This window comes from Alligator mississippiensis, chromosome 5 (genome assembly GCF_030867095.1).
Source record: "Alligator mississippiensis isolate rAllMis1 chromosome 5, rAllMis1, whole genome shotgun sequence".
In the NCBI taxonomy this organism is placed as follows: Eukaryota; Metazoa; Chordata; order Crocodylia; family Alligatoridae; genus Alligator; species Alligator mississippiensis.
The window spans coordinates 4,721,362-4,741,627 of NC_081828.1; the positions used below are offsets into that span (position 1 = coordinate 4,721,362).

Here is a 20,266-nt window from a genome sequence, read left to right on the forward strand (position 1 = left end):
TATCCTGGGCTCTCTCTTGAGACACAGGGGCAGCTCCGTTCAGTGGTCACAGGGTCTAGTTCATAGAGCAGCTGCAAGAAGAGGCCATGGTCTAGCTAGCCATCATCTGGCACTCAGTCCATGTTGAGCTCTTCTAACCCAAAAGAGTTCAAATCCCACCACTGCCAGCAGGGGTTATGCCCTGTGTAATACAAGGGTATCCAGGTTGCAGCTGTTTTCGTATAGAGGCAAAAGGAATCAGGACTCATGGTGGAGGTGATATCTTTTATTAGACCAACTCGATTTTTGGCAAAAAAAAATGTTGCAAAAATCTCGTTGGTCTAATAAAAGATATCACCTCCACCACAGGTCCTGATTCCTCATGTAACACAAAGCAAAGTCCAGAGCTAACCCCAGGAGTCTCCATGCTGTCAGCTCATGCAATCGTATTGCAGGTCTCACCAAACTTGGGGATCTTCTTCTAGCCTCGTCTTGAAAGCTTGAAGTGAGTGACCCCCAGGAAACCAATAAAAAAATAATCAAAGCAAATTATTAAAAAACAAAAATCTCATGATTTATAAATTAATCTTGTGATATTTTTGCACCTGACTCAATGTTTGACCAGTAAAGAGTGGAGATTAGCAGTCCAAGCATCCTGACAGCTTGGACTTGCAAGTAATAACTTCTTATTACCTGCGCATCTGAGGCCAGCAAGTTGCAATAACTTCTCAGGGGGAAAAAAAATAAATGGCAAGGCCCATCCTCACCAGACACAGAAGAAGTAATGGTCTTAAACTGCAGCAGGGGAGATTTAGGTTGGTTATGAGAAAGAATATTTGAGATTTGTGGGTGACTGAGCATTGGAAGAGATTCCCTAGAGAGGTGGTGGCAACTGTTGTTGGTTGTGCATGACAGGATGAATATTTGGCCAGGGTGGTTCAGGAGGCTGGAGTGTCATGGCTGTGATGAGGCAGGGAATATGCAAGAAGAAGCAGGGTCTGTTTGGTGATACCAACTTTTGGCTGTTGCATGCTTCTTCCCCAGACCCAAGCAAAGGCACTTTTGCACCCAAAAGCTCATCTAACATCTTGCCCAGCTATACAGTTGGTCCAACACACCTTGCTTCCAGGATGGTTCAGACAGGGACAATCCTACCTTGAGCAGGCGGTTGGACTAGATGAGGTTGCAGCCCTCTGTTTCTAGGCGTCTATGAATCAGAGATTTTTTTAAGAAGAAGACCTGAAGCTGATTTGTAAAACTTTATTTAGAAATATTCTTGATATAGTCATTATATATATATATTTATATTTATATTTATATTCGTATGTACACACACATTACAACAAATGTGTTTTCTAAATAGCACATCCACAGTGGGTTGCCTAATCGGCTTTACAAAGATAATAAGGGTACCAGGTCTGGTTACTTAACTTCTGCAGAAAAGTGCAGAAACCACAGGAAGGGGCCGGAAAAGAAAAAAACCCAAAGAGAATTCAATCACACGGTACGACATTGACTGAAAGTGCTGCTTCCAAACATAACCAGGGCGATGTTATATCTACCGAGACAAGGAGCAGGCAGGAGAAGAGATGGAGAAGTAGATGTACCATTCAAATCACAATTAAAATACCACTATACATACCCCAGATAGATTTAAGCTGTATTCTGCTAAGAGGCTACAAAGATTGTGTGTGTGTGTGTGCATGTTGAAAGGTTGTACCATCTCTTCAGCTACATATAAAGAAGTCCGGGGAGAAGGAGATTTTCCAATGTGTTAAATTATTTTTCTTGGAAGAGATAATGGGAAAAGAGGTAAAAGAGTCTTTATTATTTCAAAACCTTAAAAGGTTGATAAAACTGCATCTTGGCCACAGGCTTCCTACCCCCTCCACATCTCCCCCATCGCTGGAAGCCCACCATCATCCCCGCCCCCAAATGTCTCAGTCCCGGTGAAGTCCATGACACCCCTCCTATTGACTCCCAGAGAATACAAGAAGGTGAAATCCCCCCCGGCCTAATGGATCACGTCAGCCAGTCCCACTTTATGAGCTGTCTGCAGACTTAAGTGATGCATGTGCAAAGTGGGTTAAGTCCATTGCAAATAAGCAATTTAAGCTTCATAAAGACGCCAACCCCCTGTGACTTCAAGGTCTCCCTTAGGAGCATTGGCTGGATTGCAATAACCCTAAAAATACCAGCGGGTCACACTTTAGGGGAAATACATTCTCATAAATAGACACACACAACTGGGAAGAAAGCTGACCACACACATATTGGTTCCCCAAATAGTATTAACTCACTTCATTAAGCTGGCATTAAAAAGGAAAAGGAGAAGAGGAGATAATTGTACCCCAGAATAAGAATAGGGTTGACCGTACTCTCAACTAAGTCAACTTTCAGGTCTCAGTGTTCACCCACTGAAGCATCGTCACTTCCCTGTCCCTCACACTCTGTCATGAGTAAGAGGACAGGTTGTGCACTGTGTCCTCGCACTATTTATTTCCCCTTCAAACAATGAGCCTTGTTATGAAAGAGTTGGGGATTGGAGGCAGAGGACGGGATGGTGTCACTGCTCTAGCATGCATTAGCAATTAGTGGGGGGTCCGTCTAAATTGTGCAGTCCATGGGTTGAGTTCATGGGCTAACTACTTCACCTATGCCGAACATCATAGCACATGGAGTCACTGGAACAATACCAGTTCATGGGAGTTGAGAAACTGGCCCATGGCTTTAAATTGTGCTTGTTCAAAGTGTTTAATAGAAAGCTGCAACTGGAGGTTTCATTCCTGTTCTCAGTGCATCTGGTTGTACGTTGCCATCAGCTTAAAAAGGGACCAAATTCATGGGAACTACTACATGCATTTCTATGAGCCTTGGGGCTTGATGCTTTGCTAGAGAGAATGTCAAGACCACCCCAGCTGACAGCCAACGTCAAGACAACCCCAACCTACAGCCAACATCAAGACCACCCCATCCTACAGCCAACATCAAGACCACCCCAGCCTGCAGTCTTTGAGCAAACAAGATTCCCAGTGACTGGAAGCAAAGAGGCAGACTCAAACTATGAGGCTATTGAACAAAACTGGTATAGGCAAAATAGTCATCATGTTCTTACAATGAAACCAAACCATTGAAAGTCCATAATTAAAACCTTTTTATCTCTCTCATAGACATACACGCACAATGTTATTCCACCATTTTCTTTTTCTTTTTAAACGAAGGGGAAAAAAAGCAACCAGGTTGACAATTCCAAAGGGGGGGGAAAAAAAAATCACTGGCAAATGTTTGCTTGCCCTTAATGAAACGTTTAATCATTGAATCAAGTCCTGTCCCTATAGAAGCCAATCGGAATCATCTCATTGGCTTCAGCAGGGCTGGGATTTAAGCTCTTTTGTATAATGGGTACAGTTGTGTCAGGGAGAAGAGAAGAAAACATCAATGTACCTTTTTGTTCAGCAGATACGGCATGACGGTATTAAACAGAAGTAATTCCACATCATAAATACAACACCGCAAACAATCCAAAGTTCAATTAGATTTTGTTTTTTTTTTAAAAAAGTCTCAGTCCTTGCAATAGTTTTCTGGGTTTTTTTGCAGAGGAATTTTATCACCTCTCTAGAAAGGTACAGTCAAAAGCTCTCAGACAACAAAAACGTATTGCCATAGTCTCCATCCAGACAAGTTGCATATACTTCATGAAGGGCCAGAGACATGCCAAAAATACTGCGAAGGGATTTACAGTGGTTGTTGCTGCCATGTGTAGTCGGAGAGGATTTGTGGCTTAGCCTGGCAGTGAATGAAGGGGCCGTGTTTCATGTTGCAGGTGCACTCTGGTTTAAGAGAGGTTATCATCAATTAATTTTTTTTTTTTGGGGGGGGGGGGGGGGGACCCTTCTGAATGCTAAAGAGGTGACAGCCTGGTTTTTCTCCTTGCCTGTGTTAAATCATGAGCAATATGTACACTAAGACGATGTCAGAGCTTTTCTTCAGTGTCTGATCAAGTACCTAAATATTGAACGTCCGCTTGACTCGGTCGTGTTCTCTAACAACTCGCTCTCCGTCCAGTTCCAGGACTGCAAGAACTGAAGGAACCGAAGTCCCTCCTTTCTTCTGGGAGATGCGGAGCAAGAAATTGTAAGAGTCCAGATCCAATCGCTTTCCCCTCTCAGTTCGACGAGCGACTGGGAAGTTCATCATCGCTGCGCGTTGCCTTCTACGGGGAGGATGGAGTGATGGAGGTTCCTCGTATGCTTGGTTTCTAACGCTTCGTGCTCTTCTGTGAAGCTGTCCGGGCTTCCTGCGCCATCCAAAGAGCTTCCGCAGCTAGAGTTTGGAGACAACATGTCCTGCAGGAGGTCTTCTTGGACTATCCCAGTGTCTTTGTTCACTTTGCCCCTTTGGTTTCCTTCTTCCTCCTGGTCGTTGAGCAGTTTGGCCAGGAAGTTGATGTATTTCATAGCCAGACGTAAGATTTCATTCTTGCTCAGCTTCTTGTCCGGCGGGTGCGTTGGGATGAGCTTGCGAAGTTCTGCAAAGGCACCGTTGACGTTCTGCTGTCTCCACCTCTCCCGGCTATTGGTAAAAATGCGGCGAACCACTTTTGTATGGGGACCTACAATTTTACAAAGGAGCAGGGTTAGGAGCAGCATTAAGCAAGCTAATTATTTCACTCAAAGGGCCATCTTTTCCAGCTTGGCTGACTTATTTTAGGCACCTAATGATACATTTATATAGAAGTAGTTTCATTTGAAAAGATACGGAGACACCTACAACCTCCATTCAAGCCAATGGGAGCGAACGAGCAGGCTGTTTTTTTATTACGTAAGGATTTAGATACCTAACTTGAGCCATGTATCCAAGCGTAGCTCATGTAATAATTAGCAGCCTGTATGCTGTTAGGATAACCCACAAATAAAGGGCTAATAGAAAAGCTTGTGTCTCTTGTATTTTATACATCACTAACACTAACTCTTAAGGATGGCAAGAGAAAGCAGGAAGGAACAAAAGACACCAGTTCAAGGGTCAGGAAGAGATAGAGAGACTTTCCCATCTAGGTCATTTACTTGATAAGAATTTACAGTGAGCAAGGATCATAAAAGTTGTTGACTCTCTATTCAATGGCCGTGGTGAAATGAGTTGGTATGACTCACGCTAGTTCCTTGGGGATAAAAGGGTGGCATTAAATGCTTGCACGCTCACACACATGCACACACACTACTGCCTTGGAGAAAGTCTGAGCAGAGCCCAAGAATGCAATGATCTCCCTACTGGGTCTAAAAGCTGCCCCTTCAGGGGGACATTGTAGTAGCGGAGCACTAAAGGCCCTTACCATCAAGTTGACCAAAGCTACCAGGTCCTGCATATACATAGGAGGCCGCAATATCCATGGCCATTAATGCAGCTCTGTTTCGATGCCCATTTGTAAAGCTGCACTAGAAAATACAGGTGTTGACTTAACCTGGCAATCGATGAACTCCAATTAAAGTCACCAGAATAGTAAATGTGGCAAGCTTTGGAAAAGAACACGCTAACATAGGAGAGATATTGGTTGGCCAAATGAAAGGTAATGAAAGGCCAAATGGTTGTAGGTAGAACTGAGCATGATTCGTTTTCCTTTTGGTATGTGATGGTATCTCCTGTGAATATGAGTGGAGGATGGTATGTGTGGAGGGGAAAATGCAAGCCAAGTGCACAATATCCATGTTTCTGAGAGTGATCTCAGCAGCCCGGTCCCCCGGACCAAGGGAAGCATGTCATTCGGTAGAGCTGGGCATTCACTTGGACTACTGGAGAGTGCAATATGTCTGTAAGGAGTAGTACTTTTATATGACTATTATCAGATACTTTTCGTCTAACATCCACACTAGAGCACTTAGACATTGCTCCTAGAGAGACTCGAGCAACTTGGCAGACAAGGTTCTTCGAGTAAATAGGATACCTTTGATTACACCAACTAAATAGTTGGAAAAATTGTTCTTTGCAAGCTTTCAGGTACAAACACCCTTCTTCAGGCACTGGGAGTATCTGCTGTTGCTTTGTGCGCTCTCCTGGGTGAAAGACCACAGATGCTTCCTGTGCCTGAAGAAGGGTGTTTGTACCTGAAAGCTTGCAAAGAACCATTTTTCCAACTATTTAGTTGGTGTAATAAAAAAATATCACATTTATCCAAAGAACCTGATCTGCCTATGCCCTTAGACCGACACGGCTACAACCAACAACCCTCAAGAAACCTTGTGAATCTGTGGGAAGGGCAGTGATCACAGAAACCACAGGGACAGATGAGACAGTGTAACACCATGCCTGTATACAACTTAGGGGCACGGCATTGAAGGACAAATTGCATGACCCTCTTGAGTGCTCTTAGATGCTGAAAATTTTGTCTAATTATTCCATCCTGGTGAAAAGAAGTCACGGACCTGTGCACATGTGATTCGTCAGCTGTTCTGACTGCCAAGTAGTCCGGCTCTCAGCACTTGCACCTGCATCCAGTGACAGTTGCCTGCCTGCAGCCCCGTGAGCATCCTGTTTGGGATGTCAGGCTATACCTGGAGCAACTGGGTCCTAACCCACAGGATGATCATTGTGCAGTGGGAGCTGCCTATGGATGAATGCCCAGCCTCAGTGTAGAGTAGACAAGAAAAGAAACCCCAAACTCTAGCAAAGGAAATGCTGGCTCCATTTTTTCCCCCTTCTTTTGAGGAAAATGCTGAGACCTGATATTTAGCATGAAAATTTCATGCTAATGGCCCGGTGGCTAGACATGCTTGGAAGTAAAAGAAGTGCTGCAGCAAGTTAAAGCTACTGACCTCCCCAGACCAAAGTGGCTGCATGGAAAGAAGCAGGTGTTCTGTAATGTTTTCCAGCAGCAGCATAGCTCAAATGCATGGTCCAGGCTTCCCATCCCTCCCCTCCGTGGAAAAAAAAACAACATTCAAAATAACAACAGCATAAAGCAGCAGAAAATGGGACTAACTGAGATGAACCAAGGCCCACCCTAGCCTCCCTCCCCACCCTGCAATCCCAGGCCATTGATCGTGTGGGATACGCCCACCTGATCCTAACAGATGATCCCTGCTCAATGCTCCAGAGGAAAGCCAAGGAGTCTGCCAAGGCGCCGTGGGGGGACAATGTCCTTCCCGACCCCAAATCTGGAGATCAGTTCAACCCTGTGCATGAGAGCAAGAATCACCAAAGTTAAGTGACAACAGAAGGCTGCAACTTTCCCTTCCTTCTCCTTAGGGGAGCTAGTGGGTTGAGCCCTTATCTGAACACTTCACAAGCCTTAATGTGAACCTAGCTGGATATCCCTGGGAGGGAAGCAGTATTAGCAGCCCTATTTCACAGGGGGCTACATGACATGACCAAGGTCACGTGGGAAGCCTGTGGCAGAGCAGGGAGTTGGACCAGAATCCCAGTCTAGTGGCTCTACAGAAAGACTTCCTTGTGCTCCTAAAAAGCATGACCACTGAGCACAGAAATGTCTCTCTTCAGAGCTTACAAGCTACTTAAGGACAGGCAGGGTTACTTGCTTTGGGTTTTAGCACCACCCAGAGAACGGGGCCTCGATCCTTGTGGGGCTCTACCGTGACTCACGTACTAGTCATGCTATTTGCATCATAGGAAAGGTTTCTGGTACAAATCCTAATTCCAAGTCCCAGATACTCCTCTGAGCTGAATAGCACCAGGAAAGCAGATTCTTTCCCCAAGGGGGAGTTTGTTTCATTTCCCAACATTTCTACTTTTGAATAGGGAAAACCTTAGAAATCACTGGCTTAAAAACAGAAAAGCAGAGGACCAGTCTTGCAGTCCCTGCGTGCCCAGAATACCCATGGACTTCACACAGGGTCTGATGCCTGCCAGGAATTTAGCTACAGCTTATAAACTCAGAAGGGAACGCGCTGATCATCTCATCTCACATCTGGCCTCCGGCGAAACACCGGTCTTGGACTGTCACCCGCTGATTCCTGCATTGGTCACAATTATTGCACTCAAATGTATTTTTAAGAAATAGAACCAGGTTGGAGATAAAGATTTCACATGACGGAAAATGCAGAATATCTGCTGGTAACATTGGACACAATGCTCTGTTTTGTTTTTTTTTTAATGAAATTTATCCATTTGGGGGATTTCTTACCAGCCAAACAAGCTGGTTTGTTTGGGGGACTTTTTCCGTCTTCCCCCACCTCCCCTTGTGTTAGTGTGCTAGCTTCTCAAATATAAATCAAGAGCCACTGCTGAACTGACTCCTTGCCCCGTGCTTTCCATATCACGAGCGGTTATTTTTTCAAACACGTTGCAGAAGGATTCTGCGCACCTTTTTTTTTTTGGTTGACGTTGTCTTACAGCCCAGTAAAAATTGTTCATAACGTCAACCCAAAAAAATGGGTCGCCACAACAAGAACCGTTTCAAAGTATTTTCCACGGGTCATTTTTCGGACCAGCTGAGTTCGAGGTAGACTGAAAAAGATTTGTTCTTGCTTTAGAAACGGGGTTTCAAACATCCTTCCTCCCTGATCTGTAATGAAGGTCCTGCAAGGTGGAAATGAAGGTTGTAGGACCCACTGAGCCAAAAAGCGGAGACATACAGGCGTGAAGAGCCAGCATGAGCAGTGGCCAGCGCGTGTCAGGCGCTGTTGAGAAGCTGGCTGAGACTGATACTGTTTTCTCAGAAACCGGTGACGCATTTCTGGCCTTTTGGTTATCAGTTTCTTCTAAGTGCAGGCGTCAGATGTGCTCGAATAAGCTACTGTGCTCGGTAAGCGGTTGGGGTGCAGGGACAGAGTATAAGGCATCTTCCTATGGCTCTGGAGGGGCACGTTGAGCCAGCTATAAATGGGTACCTGGTCGTGTGTGCTGGAAAGTCAAAGGTGGCCTGAGACACTCATGACACACACATCCCTTGACCTTATAGTCCAGAGATCCCCTCTCTTACCCTACAAAAAAAGGATTGCACCAAGACCCTGGCCTCAAGCACACTCCTCTCTGCAATTTCTGAGCACTTGCACTCTCTACACGTGGGGACGGAGCACATTGAAGACAATGGAGATCTTTCCATTGGAGCTGGGGTCACACTCTCAGCCCCCCGGGTGACAGTTCATCCTGCCTACTATGTGCCACCTATGTGGATCCTAGCTGTTAGCCACCTGCCAAGCTACCACTTTGGTATTATCCATTTGCCAAAGCACTGCATAATGAACAGCTGTCTAATTGGAAGGAGCTGTTCACACTTTGTCCCCAATGGCTCTGGTTTTCCCCCACACGCCCCCTCCTGCAAATCTTAGCAGGTAGGGAATAGTCCTGGACTGATGGACCAGCATCTCTTTCCCGGGTCAGATGTGATTAATCGTATCCCTATTTGTTGTCCCTATTATATTGTATATGGTTGCTGCTGATGGGAATAGAAGCGGCATGCTCATATCTCAGGGCACAATTTTTCCCCGTTCGTTTACCTGACCTGCTAAATGCAAGCATGACCGAAAACCCCAGGCAGTCTTTCCACTGACATCCATGGGCTTTGGGTCTGGCCTTGTGGGTCAAATCCAGCAAAGTCACGAACATCACGTTATTCACAGACACAAATGCTCACAGGGTCCAGGTTTCAGTCTCCTCCTGCAAATGCATCCTCTAAATTATCCTAATTATATGCCCAAACCTGGGCCTAGCGCACAGACCTGGGGTATGATCTGGTAAATACATATGCAAATTCCTTTCCAACATGGCCTACGTGTGTACTGTCTACCTAGGGCATGGTAGTGTTTAGCAGATATATGTAAACCTTAACTCGTTTAAGAAACAAGGAAACATAAACATTGGGTGAAAAGCCTGGCTGGACACTAGGACATTTAACCCACATTGCTTTTTTTTAAATTTTTCAGCCTGGGCAATTATTATGTATATTATTGTAGTACCTGGAGACCCCAGCTGACATGCGGACACCCGCTGTGCTAGGTGCTGTACATACACATGGAGCAGACAGTCCCTGCCCCATGCAGTTTACAAATCTAAGCAGACAAGACAGGCAAAGGATGGAAGAAAAGTGGAGAACCTATGTTCCAAGAAATGTTCTCAAGCATTCTGTTAGCCCCTCAATGTTACTTTTAAATTGGGATTTTATTTGGCTTTATAGTGAGATTATGAAGGGGAAGAGAGCTGGGTATTAGCAGAAAGGCAGGTCTCAATGTTCTAGCTTTTGTGGATGTAAACGGTAGCCTGCTGGGCTAGGGACAGAAGTTACACATAAACCGGTATAAGTGATGGGAAGCCGGTTCAAATCTGTAACACAACAGAAGTTCAGTGCACATAAACTGCTTTCAAATGGCTCAAACCGGTTTCAGATAAACCTGGACGTGGATGTAGTATCAGACAGAACTGATTTAAATTAGATCGGTTTATTGAACTTCTGTCCCAGGTTCCCTCCAGATTCAAGTGAACTCACAGTCTGCCAGCATCCCAGGATGCTTTGCACCTCCCCCGCAAGTCCCCCCTCACAGGGTGGGTGGGCTAGGCTTGGCCCAAGCTGTCTGCTCCAACAGAGCAGGGAGGCATGCTCTAGCGCCCTCCGGCTTCTGGCCTGGGCCACTGCAGGCACGTGGCTGCATTTTTGGACTCTAAAGTGAACGTTTGTTCACTTGCTTATCGCTTCAGTCTGTTGAACCGATGGAGATTAAATCAGTCCAGCCTTCGGCTTTTTGACTGTCTGTATTTAGCTGGAGGCTAGTAAGAACCGCAGTGTCATGGTCCCAATTTTATCATGCAAATTTAAGCACATTCTTTTAAGTCCCTAAGGCTATAATAAGACTTAAGTGCTCAAAAGCAGGGATTGATTTCAACACATGCCTCAGTGAGTTGCTGAATGAGGGCAATGTTACTCAGCCATTAACTTGCTCCATTATGCAGGAGTCCTGGCCAGGGCTGGGGTAAGCGATCAGGTGGCTGGACCAATAACATTATCTTACCGTCCCATTTGCTGCCCTGTGGGGTAGCCCAACACGTGTTTCTTTAAACAATATGTCTCCATCAACCCACAGCACAACCCGTGGAGAGTCAGCTATAGGTCTCTGTGCCTCAAACACCCCACAGCAGGAAGAGGAAAAGGTACTTACCCTCTGAGATATCCATTTCATAAGGAGAAGGTCTTCTCTTCACTCTGTTGCTGGTGTACATGGAGAAGCTGTCTGGATCACCAAAAAACCCGCTGCAAAGAAGAGGCAAGCAGAAGGTCAGAAAACACACGTCCTGAATGAAGACGGCTGCCCAAGAACTAGGGGTCTTCGAAGTGGGCTCCAAGATTCCCAAGATTCACCATTGGCACAAATACAATGGCCACTCGGAGAACTATTCAAATACAATGGGCAAGAACCTGGGCGGCTATAAATCAATGTAACTCCATTGAACTCAACAGGACTTAAGCTATGTGTCTGTATAGCAACTGAGGGTATATGCAGGGAGTGTGCATATGTAACTAAATCTACACATTGCACACATGTCTGTATATACATACATGCTCACACACCCCCCCACACATGCACAGAGACACCCTCTAATACACAACTGCCTTAAGTGACTTGGATGATTATTTGCAGCGGTCCCTGCTAATAAAGCTGGTAGATTGCCAATACTGTTCAGTGTGCTTTTAAGCAAGTCGTTAAAGATGGCAGACTAATTAATAAAGGTGCTTTCTTGCACATGCTATCTACATGCCATAACACACATAGGCTGAATTACTGCTTACAATACATATATTAATATAGGATTAATGCATTATATTAATATAATACATCAGTAATATAATATATATATCTATTATAAGCAGTAATTCAGCCAATGTGTTATAGCATGTAGATAGCATGTGCAAGAAAGCACCTTTCTTAACTAGCCTGACATCCATCTATTATAATCAGTAATTCATCCTATGTGTATTATATATAAGCAGTATATAAATAAATATATATGTATACATATGCAGTATATAAAAGTAGGAGAGTATGTGTGTATATATATATATTGAATCCTACTTCTGAGAGGAACTACAAGATATAACAGCATCAGCCAATGCATGTATCTTTATTTACACCCACTGCCTGCAGCATATACTCTAAAGCACTTTCTTCTCATGGTTATGATTCTTGATCCGGTTAAAAATCTCACACCCTACCTAGAGCTAAGAGATTTCTTCAAGGGAAAAAATACTGAGTGCTACATCCATTGTGTATTTGCTGCATTTACACCTCTGCATTTAAAATTCCAGCATGAATGGTCTGAATATAGATCATTCCTGGGGAAAGGGAATGGTTTGAAATCCAAAGGGCTATCCAGATGCATATATTTGAAAATGCACCCATATACATCACCGCACATCCCTCTCTTTTTACACACACACATCCCTTTGCCTGTTATATGTATTCAGATCATAATAATCACACAGATTTGAAACCCTCTAGTCACCTCAAGACCCACTAGACTTTTCAGTCACCTCCAGACCCATCTGGACCCTGAAATCACCTCAAGAGACATCTGGACCCTGAAGTCACCTGATGAGCATCTGGACGTTTCGGTCGCCTCCAGACTCATTTGGGCCCTGGCATCACAACACGCGATGTCTGGACCCCTAAGTCCCCTCCAGACCTATCTAAACCCTGAAGTCACCTCCAGACCCACCTGGACCCTGCAATCACCACAAGAGACATCTGGACCGCTAAGTCACCTCCAGACTTATCTAAACCCTGAAGTCACCTCCAGACCCATTTGCACCCTGAAATCACCTCAAAAGACATCTGAACCCTGAAGTCCCCTCCAAACCCACCTGAACCCTAAAATCACCGCAAGAGTCATCTGGACCCTGAAGTCTCCTCCAGACCCACCTGGACCCTGAAATCACCACATAAGACATCTGGACCTATCTGAACCCTGAAGTCACTTCCAGACCCCTTTGCACACTGAAATCACCTCCAGAGACATCTGAACCCTGACGTCCCCTCCAGACCCACCCGAACCTTAAAATGACTGCAAGAGACATCTGGACCCATCTGGAGTCCCCTCCAGACCCATCTGGCCCCTGAAGGGACCCTGAGAGCCCTGGTCCAGACCGTCCTGCAACCGAGAGGCTGCTCTGGAGGATGCCCCCGGCAGCAGGCGCGGGTTGGAGGCAGCTGCCTGCAGCCCCGCGTCTCGGCCGGTGGGCCGGGGACGGGCAGCCCGGCCGGGGACGGGCAGCCCGGCCGGGGACGGGCAGCCCGGCCGGGGACGGGCAGCCCGGGGGCGCGGCGGGGCACGGACCTGTTGATGGTGGCCAGCGGCTGGCCGAGGCTGTAGAGCATGGCTCTGCCGGCGGGCGGCAGCGGCAGCGCGGGCGGGCTCAGCTGCACCATGCGGGCGTCGCAGGCGGCATCGGCGGCTCGGCACAGCTCGGCGCCCGGCGCTCTCTGCATCGCGTCGCCCGGCGCCTCCCTGCCTTTTATGTCGGCGGCGCCTCCCCTGCGCACCAGCTCGATCACGGGCACGGCGGCCGGGGGCGGCCCGGGGGAGGCCCGCCCGCCCTCCACGCTCGCGCCGCTGAGCAGCAGCTGCGGGGCTCCCGGCGCCTCCATGGCCCCGCGCTCGCCCGACGGCTCCGGCTCCGGCTCCGGCTCCGGCTCGCTCGTGCTGTCTGCATCGCGCGGGTCACTGCGGGGCAGCGCGGCGGGCGGCCTCTCCATCGTCCTGGGGAGAGAGCAGGCGGGTGGGTGGGTGGATGGGGGCTGCGGGGAGGGGACACGCGCCCCCCCGGCCCGGATCCAGCCCTGTCCGCCCGAGCCCCCGCACTGCACCCCGGGGAGCCCGGACGGCCCCGCTTCTCGTGTCACATCGTGTCGGGTCGGGTCGGGTCGGGTCGGGTCGTGTCATGCTCTGTCGTTTCACATCACGCATCGTTTTGCTGGGCTCTGTTCTGCCACGGCAGAACAAGACATGCTATGCTATGCTATGCTATGCTATGTTATATGATACGATATGATATAGCACAGCAATACCATATGATGGCGTGTTATGGTCTCTCATATCACACATTATATTATGCTCTGTCCTGTTCTATCATAACCATACAGGACGTGACCTAGCAGAACAAGATGATACATGTCGTCATATTCTGTCATACCACATATTATGTTATGCTATGTCCTGTTGTATCATCGCATGACAACATAGGATAGGATAGGACGTATGGTGTGGTGTGATGTGGTATGGTATAACAATACCATGTTATGCTATGCCCTGCTGTATCAACGCCTAACAAGATAGGATAGGATAGGATAAGATATATAGCATGGCATGACATAACATAGGATAATATAGACTATAACATAACATATTGTATTGTTGTGTTAGGTTATGTCCTGCTGTATCATCACTTAACAAGATAGGATAGGATAGGATAGGATAGGATAAGTGGTACGGCATGGCATAGCAATACGATATGTTATGTTATATCACAGTCCATATCACGCTGTAACCTTGTGCTGTGCAGTTTTTATGTTGCACTGAATCCTAGTCTATCCTCTCCTGGGATGCTGGGTGGCACTAGGGTGCACACCGTGTGAGATGAATAGTGCCCCTAACAGGACGTGCCATATCCTCCAGGAGACATGTTCGGACCTACATCCTCGGAAACGGGCCAGCTCGCCCTGGCGCACTCAGCGGGTGTCTGTACGGATATGCCCCGTATCCGCGGCCTCTTGCAGGCTAAGATCGGGTGTGAGGGGATCCAGGAGCGGAGTGTCCCTCTACACGCCCGTACCATGCACCTGTGCTTGCCAGGCGGATCCGGAGCGTGCCGGGCAGAGCCGAGCTGGGTTTTGAAGCGAGTTTCGTGGCCCCTTAGCCCGTTTGCCAGCCGGTGCTGGGAGCAGGCTACGGAGAGCAAGCACAGCCCCGTTTGGCTGCCCGAGTCCTGCAGCCGCCAGCTCGGGGCAGCGCGGCTTGTAAAAGCCGGAATACATGCATCCATCACAGCTGGGACCTGCCGGGAAAGGCTGACTGTCCTCCCACTGCACAACACAGGGCCGGGGGTGAGCCCACTGCCTGCACTGATAATCCCTCCGTATGCACGGGGCACCTACTGCTCGGCCACAAATACAGCATCACGGTCTACGACTTTAATAGCGAAGCATTAGGGGCTAATCTGCGCACGAGCGAGGGACATATTTCTCAGCAAAACCATTGCGGTAATTACGTTGTTGTACAGAGGCGTGGGTTAAATATTTAATTGGACTCGTGTAACGTGAGCAACCCCAATGGCTTCGGGAGAAATACGCAGTGTGTGTGTGCATGCGTGCCCGCGTGACAGAGGGAATATTTCAGTCTTGAAATTTAGTGTGTGTGTGCAAGAGAAGGAATATTTCAGTACTGAAATATAGGGTAGGATAGGAGATATAGCATGGCTATAGCATCTGTGTGTGTGTGCAAAAGAAGGAATATTTCAGTATTGCAATACAGTGTGTGTGCAAGAGAAGGAATATTTCAGTATTGAAATACAGTGTGTGTGTGCAAGAGAAGGGATATTTCAGTACTGAAATACAGTGTGTGTGCAAGAGAAGGAATATTTCAGTATTGCAATACAGTGTGTGTGTGCAAGAGAAGGGATATTTCACTATTGCAATACAGTGTGTGTGTGCAAGAGAAGGGATATTTCAGTACTGAAATACAGTGTGTGTGCAAGAGAAGGAATATTTCAGTATTGCAATACAGTGTGTGTGTGCAAGAGAAGGGATATTTCAGTACTGAAATACAGTGTGTGTGCAAGAGAAGGAATATTTCAGTATTGCAATACAGTGTGTGTGTGCAAGAGAAGGAATATTTCAGTATTGCAATACAGTGTGTGTGTGTGCAAGAGAAGGGATATTTCAGTACTGAAATACAGTGTGTGTGTGCAAGAGAAGGAATATTTCAGTATTGCGTTACAGTGTGTGTCTGGGTGGGTGTGTGCAATATTGAAATGCACTCTGTGTGTGTGTGCGTGTGCGTGCGCGTGCGGGAGAGGGAATATTTCAGCATCAGACCGCAATGCTTCCCTTGGAAAACACGCGCAGTCCGACCTGGCTGGCCCAGCAGAGCCAGGCGCCCGGTGACAACGGTGCCCATCTGCCCTGCTCCTAGCAAAGCAGGGCTCTGCCCCTCCTAGAGAGGCACTTTTAAGCTCCGGAGGCAGGCAGGAGCACGGTCCCAACGCCGGTGTCTGTAGGCGACTCCGGCTCAGTTGATGTTTCCTGTTTTGCAGACACAGGATCCTTTCTTTTCCTTTTTTTTTTTTTTTTTTAACCAAAGCAGAACCCGTGAATTTGGCCCCCACTTTCGCCTGCAAGAGCCAAGCGTGGCGCTTGCACACCGGTGCTCCTGATAGGAGAGGGCCTGGCAAAGCTCCTGTTGCAAAATATAACCCGGGCTGCCCCTTCTCGAGGCGGTCAGTGGGGGAAAGGAGCCCCCGCCTTGCCAGGGGTCGGTTGCATGGAGATGTCTAGGAGCCCGGGCACTTGCCCCTGGGGCAAGGGGAATCAGCCCTAGCGCGCTATATCTCTCTTGTGTCTGTGCCTGATGGAAGTAAAGCGGGGCCGGGTTCAAGCGCAAGCGTCAGGTCCGAGCCCAAGCGAAACCTGGGGAACCTGGATTGCTTTTGCCTCCATTAGGGTGCTTGGGAGAAGACCTGAACCCTCCCAGCATTTCTTTCTCCCCCTCCTCCCTACCCCCCACCCACCCTCCCTCTTTAGCCGCCCCCCCAAAAAGCCCCCTAATTGCCCATTCTGATATTGCATAGGAAGAGATTACTCACATCTGTCATAGTTAAGTAGGAACACCTCGAGTCTCCTGTCTCAACAAAAGACCTCTCGGTGTCAGGCTGCCTTCACTCCTCCCACCGCCAGCATACTCACGACTTCGCGGGGAGGAAGGCGACCCTCATCCGTATCATGCGGCTCAAATCCTGGAAGGGGAAAAACACCAACACAACAACCCAGGGGATCTCTCGCCCGGCTTCCTTTAGACCAACGGCACTTTGGAGCGGGGGAGATCTGCACCGAGATAGACGGAGCAGATGGAGAGATGTGCAGCTACCTCCCCCCCCCAGCCAATCAGGAGCCCGCAGCACGGCCCCTGCTGCCCTTGCCCCTGGGCCCCCACCTCCTGGGGGGCCAGAGCCCGGCGTGCGGGGCAGGGGGGACGGGGTGTCAACACATCACACACGCGCACGTGTGTGCGTGCGGACACATCCGCTCCAGATAGACCCGGGAGTATCAGCACCCCTTATCAGCGCCTGCCCATCTGTCTGCAGGCACGACCGGGCTCTCCTCGCCTCTGTCCCTAACGGATTCAAACACAGGCAGCATGTTTGTGGAAATATTTAGCTTAATATAGAAATATAGCCACGGTTTGCATTGATTGTGAATGCAAATCCTTTTCTTTTCTTTTCTCTATCGTATACTAATGTATTGTTTATTCAATTTTATTCGGGTTGCTCTATAATATAATATTACTCTCTATTTCTTCTATTCCAATCGTATCCTCTTCTTTATTCTACATATTTGAGGTGCTCTATAATATAATATTACTCTATTTATTTCTTCTATTCTATTCTATTCTATTCCCTATCGTATCCTATTCTTTATTGTATTTTATTTGGGGTGCTCTATACTATCATATTACTCTATTTATTTCTTCTGTTCTTATTTTTCTATTCTATTCTATTCCCTATTGTATACTATTTTTATTATATTTATTTGGGGTGCTCTAAAATATAACATTATTTATTTCTTCTGTTTCGTTCCTTATCGTATCCTATTCTTTATTCTATTTAGTTGGGGTGCTCTATAATATAACATTACTCTATTTCTTCTTTTCTGTTCCCTATCATATCCTATTCTTTATTCTATTTATTTGCTAGATAATATGACTTCATTTCTTCTATTCTAGTCTAGTCTGTTTTACTCTATTCCCTATCGTACCCTATTCTTTATTCTATTTATTTGGGGTGCTAGATAATATGACTTTATTTATTTCTTCTATTCTAGTCTATTCCCTATCGTATCCTATTCTTTACTCTATTTGGGGTGCTCTATGATATAACATTACTCTATTTATTTCTTCTTTTCTGTTTCCTATCGTATCCTATTCTTTCTTCTATTTATTTGGGGTGCTCTATAGTCTATGACTCTATTTATGTCTTCTAGACATCATGTTTAATTATTTTTTTAAACCCTGTTTGTCTGTGTGTAGAGCACACCCCTTTGCCCGTTCACAACAAAGCTCGGAGATCATTTATTTGTACTGCCTGCCTATGGCTATGTTTCTCTCGGCTCCATTTCTCAAACTGATGCATAATGTCCCTGAAGAAATCCTATTCATCCTGGAGGGCCTAAAACTCTCCTTGCAGCCAGGGGAGATGAGTGGGTGCTGGGTGCTGGGAGCTGGGCTGGGTGATGGTCTCCTCCAGGGCTCGCCCACCCCGTCCCGCCCGCCCGCACGAGGGGAACAACTACCATGAGCTTAGTAGAAAAACCCGGTGGCTTGAAAAATAAAATCCCGGACCCTGGGACTCGTTAAATGCTGCTAACCCCGAAGGATATAAAAAGTGCCTGAATGGAGAGGTCCATCTGATAGGCACAGGGGTGCAAGGGTTTCCTAAGGGCGCAGGCGTGCGCTTGGATCTCCCTTGCGATGAACGAAATTAATAGGAAAGAGGAATGAATAGGAAATCAAATCCACCCGAATAACCACAATCAGGAATAAAATAACAAAGTATACCAACATAATAAAAATAAAGAAGAAGCCCGACATAATAATGATGCTGATAATACTAATCATAGAAAAAATGACCATAAAAATGAAGATGCTAACGATAGAAATAATAATGCTACTAATAACCATAATAATAATAATAACGATCATAATAATAATGATGATTATGATTTTAACCAATATCCCAGGGAACCCGCTGTTGGATCCGCAAACAACAAAGCAAATGTGGCTTTGCTTTCTGGGAGCTTTGGGGACAATCCCAATTCCTCCCCACTTCTACAGTTCCCCAGTTCCCGCAAATGTTGCAATGCCAGGTCAATAAAATAAAATAAAATAAAATAAAATGAAATAAAATAAAAAAGAAGGCGAGATCGTTTCGTTTTTCGCAGGAATAAATAAGAGCAGGTCCCAGCCCGTTTGCAGGTCGCAGGTAGATGATTCCCTGCGTGGCCCAGCCTCGAGCCTTATTTTGATTCCCTTTTTTTTGGGGTGAAATCAGTGTGATTCTGGGAACAAGGCATGGGAGGGCTGGAGGAGCCTGTAACTGTCCTGCCTCGTCCCCCGCCGGCCAGCTCGGGCTGGGCTGCTTGCATCTCCTGCCCAGCCTGCTTTTGTTTTATAACCGTGCCTTGGACAGGAAACTCCCCCCTCTCCCTCCCCCCCAACATTAATCCACTGATAAATGTGTGCCCCCCCCCCCAAACCCAAGGAAAAAAAATCGGATTAAAGAACTGGTTATTTCGGAGCCGGTCCTGGCAGCTGGGTTCACACGGGGCCTGTCTAAGCTGCCGGCTCCGCAGTCAAACCCGACCCCGGGGCAGAGGCAGAAACAAAACGCAAGGCACCCCTCGATGAGATGTGCCTCCCCTACCCCGGGGCACATCCATCCTCCCCTGCCCACGGCTGAAATACCCACCCTTTCGGGGCTCAGGCTCCAGCAGAGAAGTGGGGACAAAAATAATCCACCCACCCTTATCCCCACCCCCACCCCGACAACAATCCTTTAGGTTTTTTTTTTATCCATTTCCCTACCATGCTCGACCAAAGTGGGGGGCTGAGGGGGGAAACCCCCCCTCTCTCTCTCTGCCCTAAGGAAGCCCCCTAAAACAATAGGCAACATCCCACCCTTTCCCCTTCCCAGAGAGGCACGGAGTGCTCCTTACTCACCATTTGCTTTTCATTGGTAAAAGTGAGTGGAGCCATTTTGTGGCCTATTCATTGCTGCTATATTTGTAATAAGTGTTGGGTGGCTTCACGGGAGAAGGATCTAATTCCACATCACGTCCAGTTTCCTATTTAGTATGGAGAGCGGAACACTAGAGCAATGTGGCCAAGTGAGATAAGGCCCTAGCAATGGCCCGCCTGCCCTGATAAGCCTCTAAACCCATTATTTATGAAATGATTCATTATTATTTGGCAATTTTATCGAAGGAAAGCGGAAAATTATTGCAGGGATATGCATAGGAATAACTCTGGAATGCATGCCTTATAGCTTTTTATGTGTGTGTGCTTAGATGCTCTTAAAAAG

General features: G+C 47.0%; 1 protein-coding gene across 2 annotated transcripts; it reads right to left on the reverse strand.

Moving 5' to 3' along the window:
* Nucleotides 1–1,225: 1,225 nt before the first annotated feature.
* TAL1 (TAL bHLH transcription factor 1, erythroid differentiation factor) lies at nucleotides 1,226–20,014 on the reverse strand. 2 transcript variants are annotated; one of them, XM_014598739.3, is made up of 5 exons: nucleotides 19,906–20,014; nucleotides 16,778–16,927; nucleotides 13,255–13,677; nucleotides 11,082–11,173; nucleotides 1,226–4,591 (listed from the first exon to the last, which is right to left on the reverse strand). In XM_014598739.3, coding segments are annotated over exons 2-5 (936 nt in total). In that variant the 5' UTR covers nucleotides 16,780–16,927; nucleotides 19,906–20,014; the 3' UTR covers nucleotides 1,226–4,172. The 2 variants fall into 2 exon arrangements, with proteins under 2 accessions (XP_014454225.1, XP_006274099.1); XM_006274037.4 differs by lacking the exon at nucleotides 19,906–20,014 and having other exon boundaries at nucleotides 16,778–19,357.
* Between the last annotated feature and the right edge of the window lie 252 nt (nucleotides 20,015–20,266).

What these genes read in the sequence shown, in the direction of transcription:
- TAL1 (XM_014598739.3), bottom strand. An exon ending in CCGCTGGCCACCATCAACAG is followed by an intron (nt 11,174 to 13,254) that starts GTCCGTGCCCCG and finishes TCTTCTTTGCAG; the next exon opens with CGGGTTTTTTGGTGATCCAG. An exon ending in TGAAATGGATATCTCAGAGG is followed by an intron (nt 4,592 to 11,081) that starts GTAAGTACCTTT and finishes GTAAAATTGTAG; the next exon opens with GTCCCCATACAAAAGTGGTT.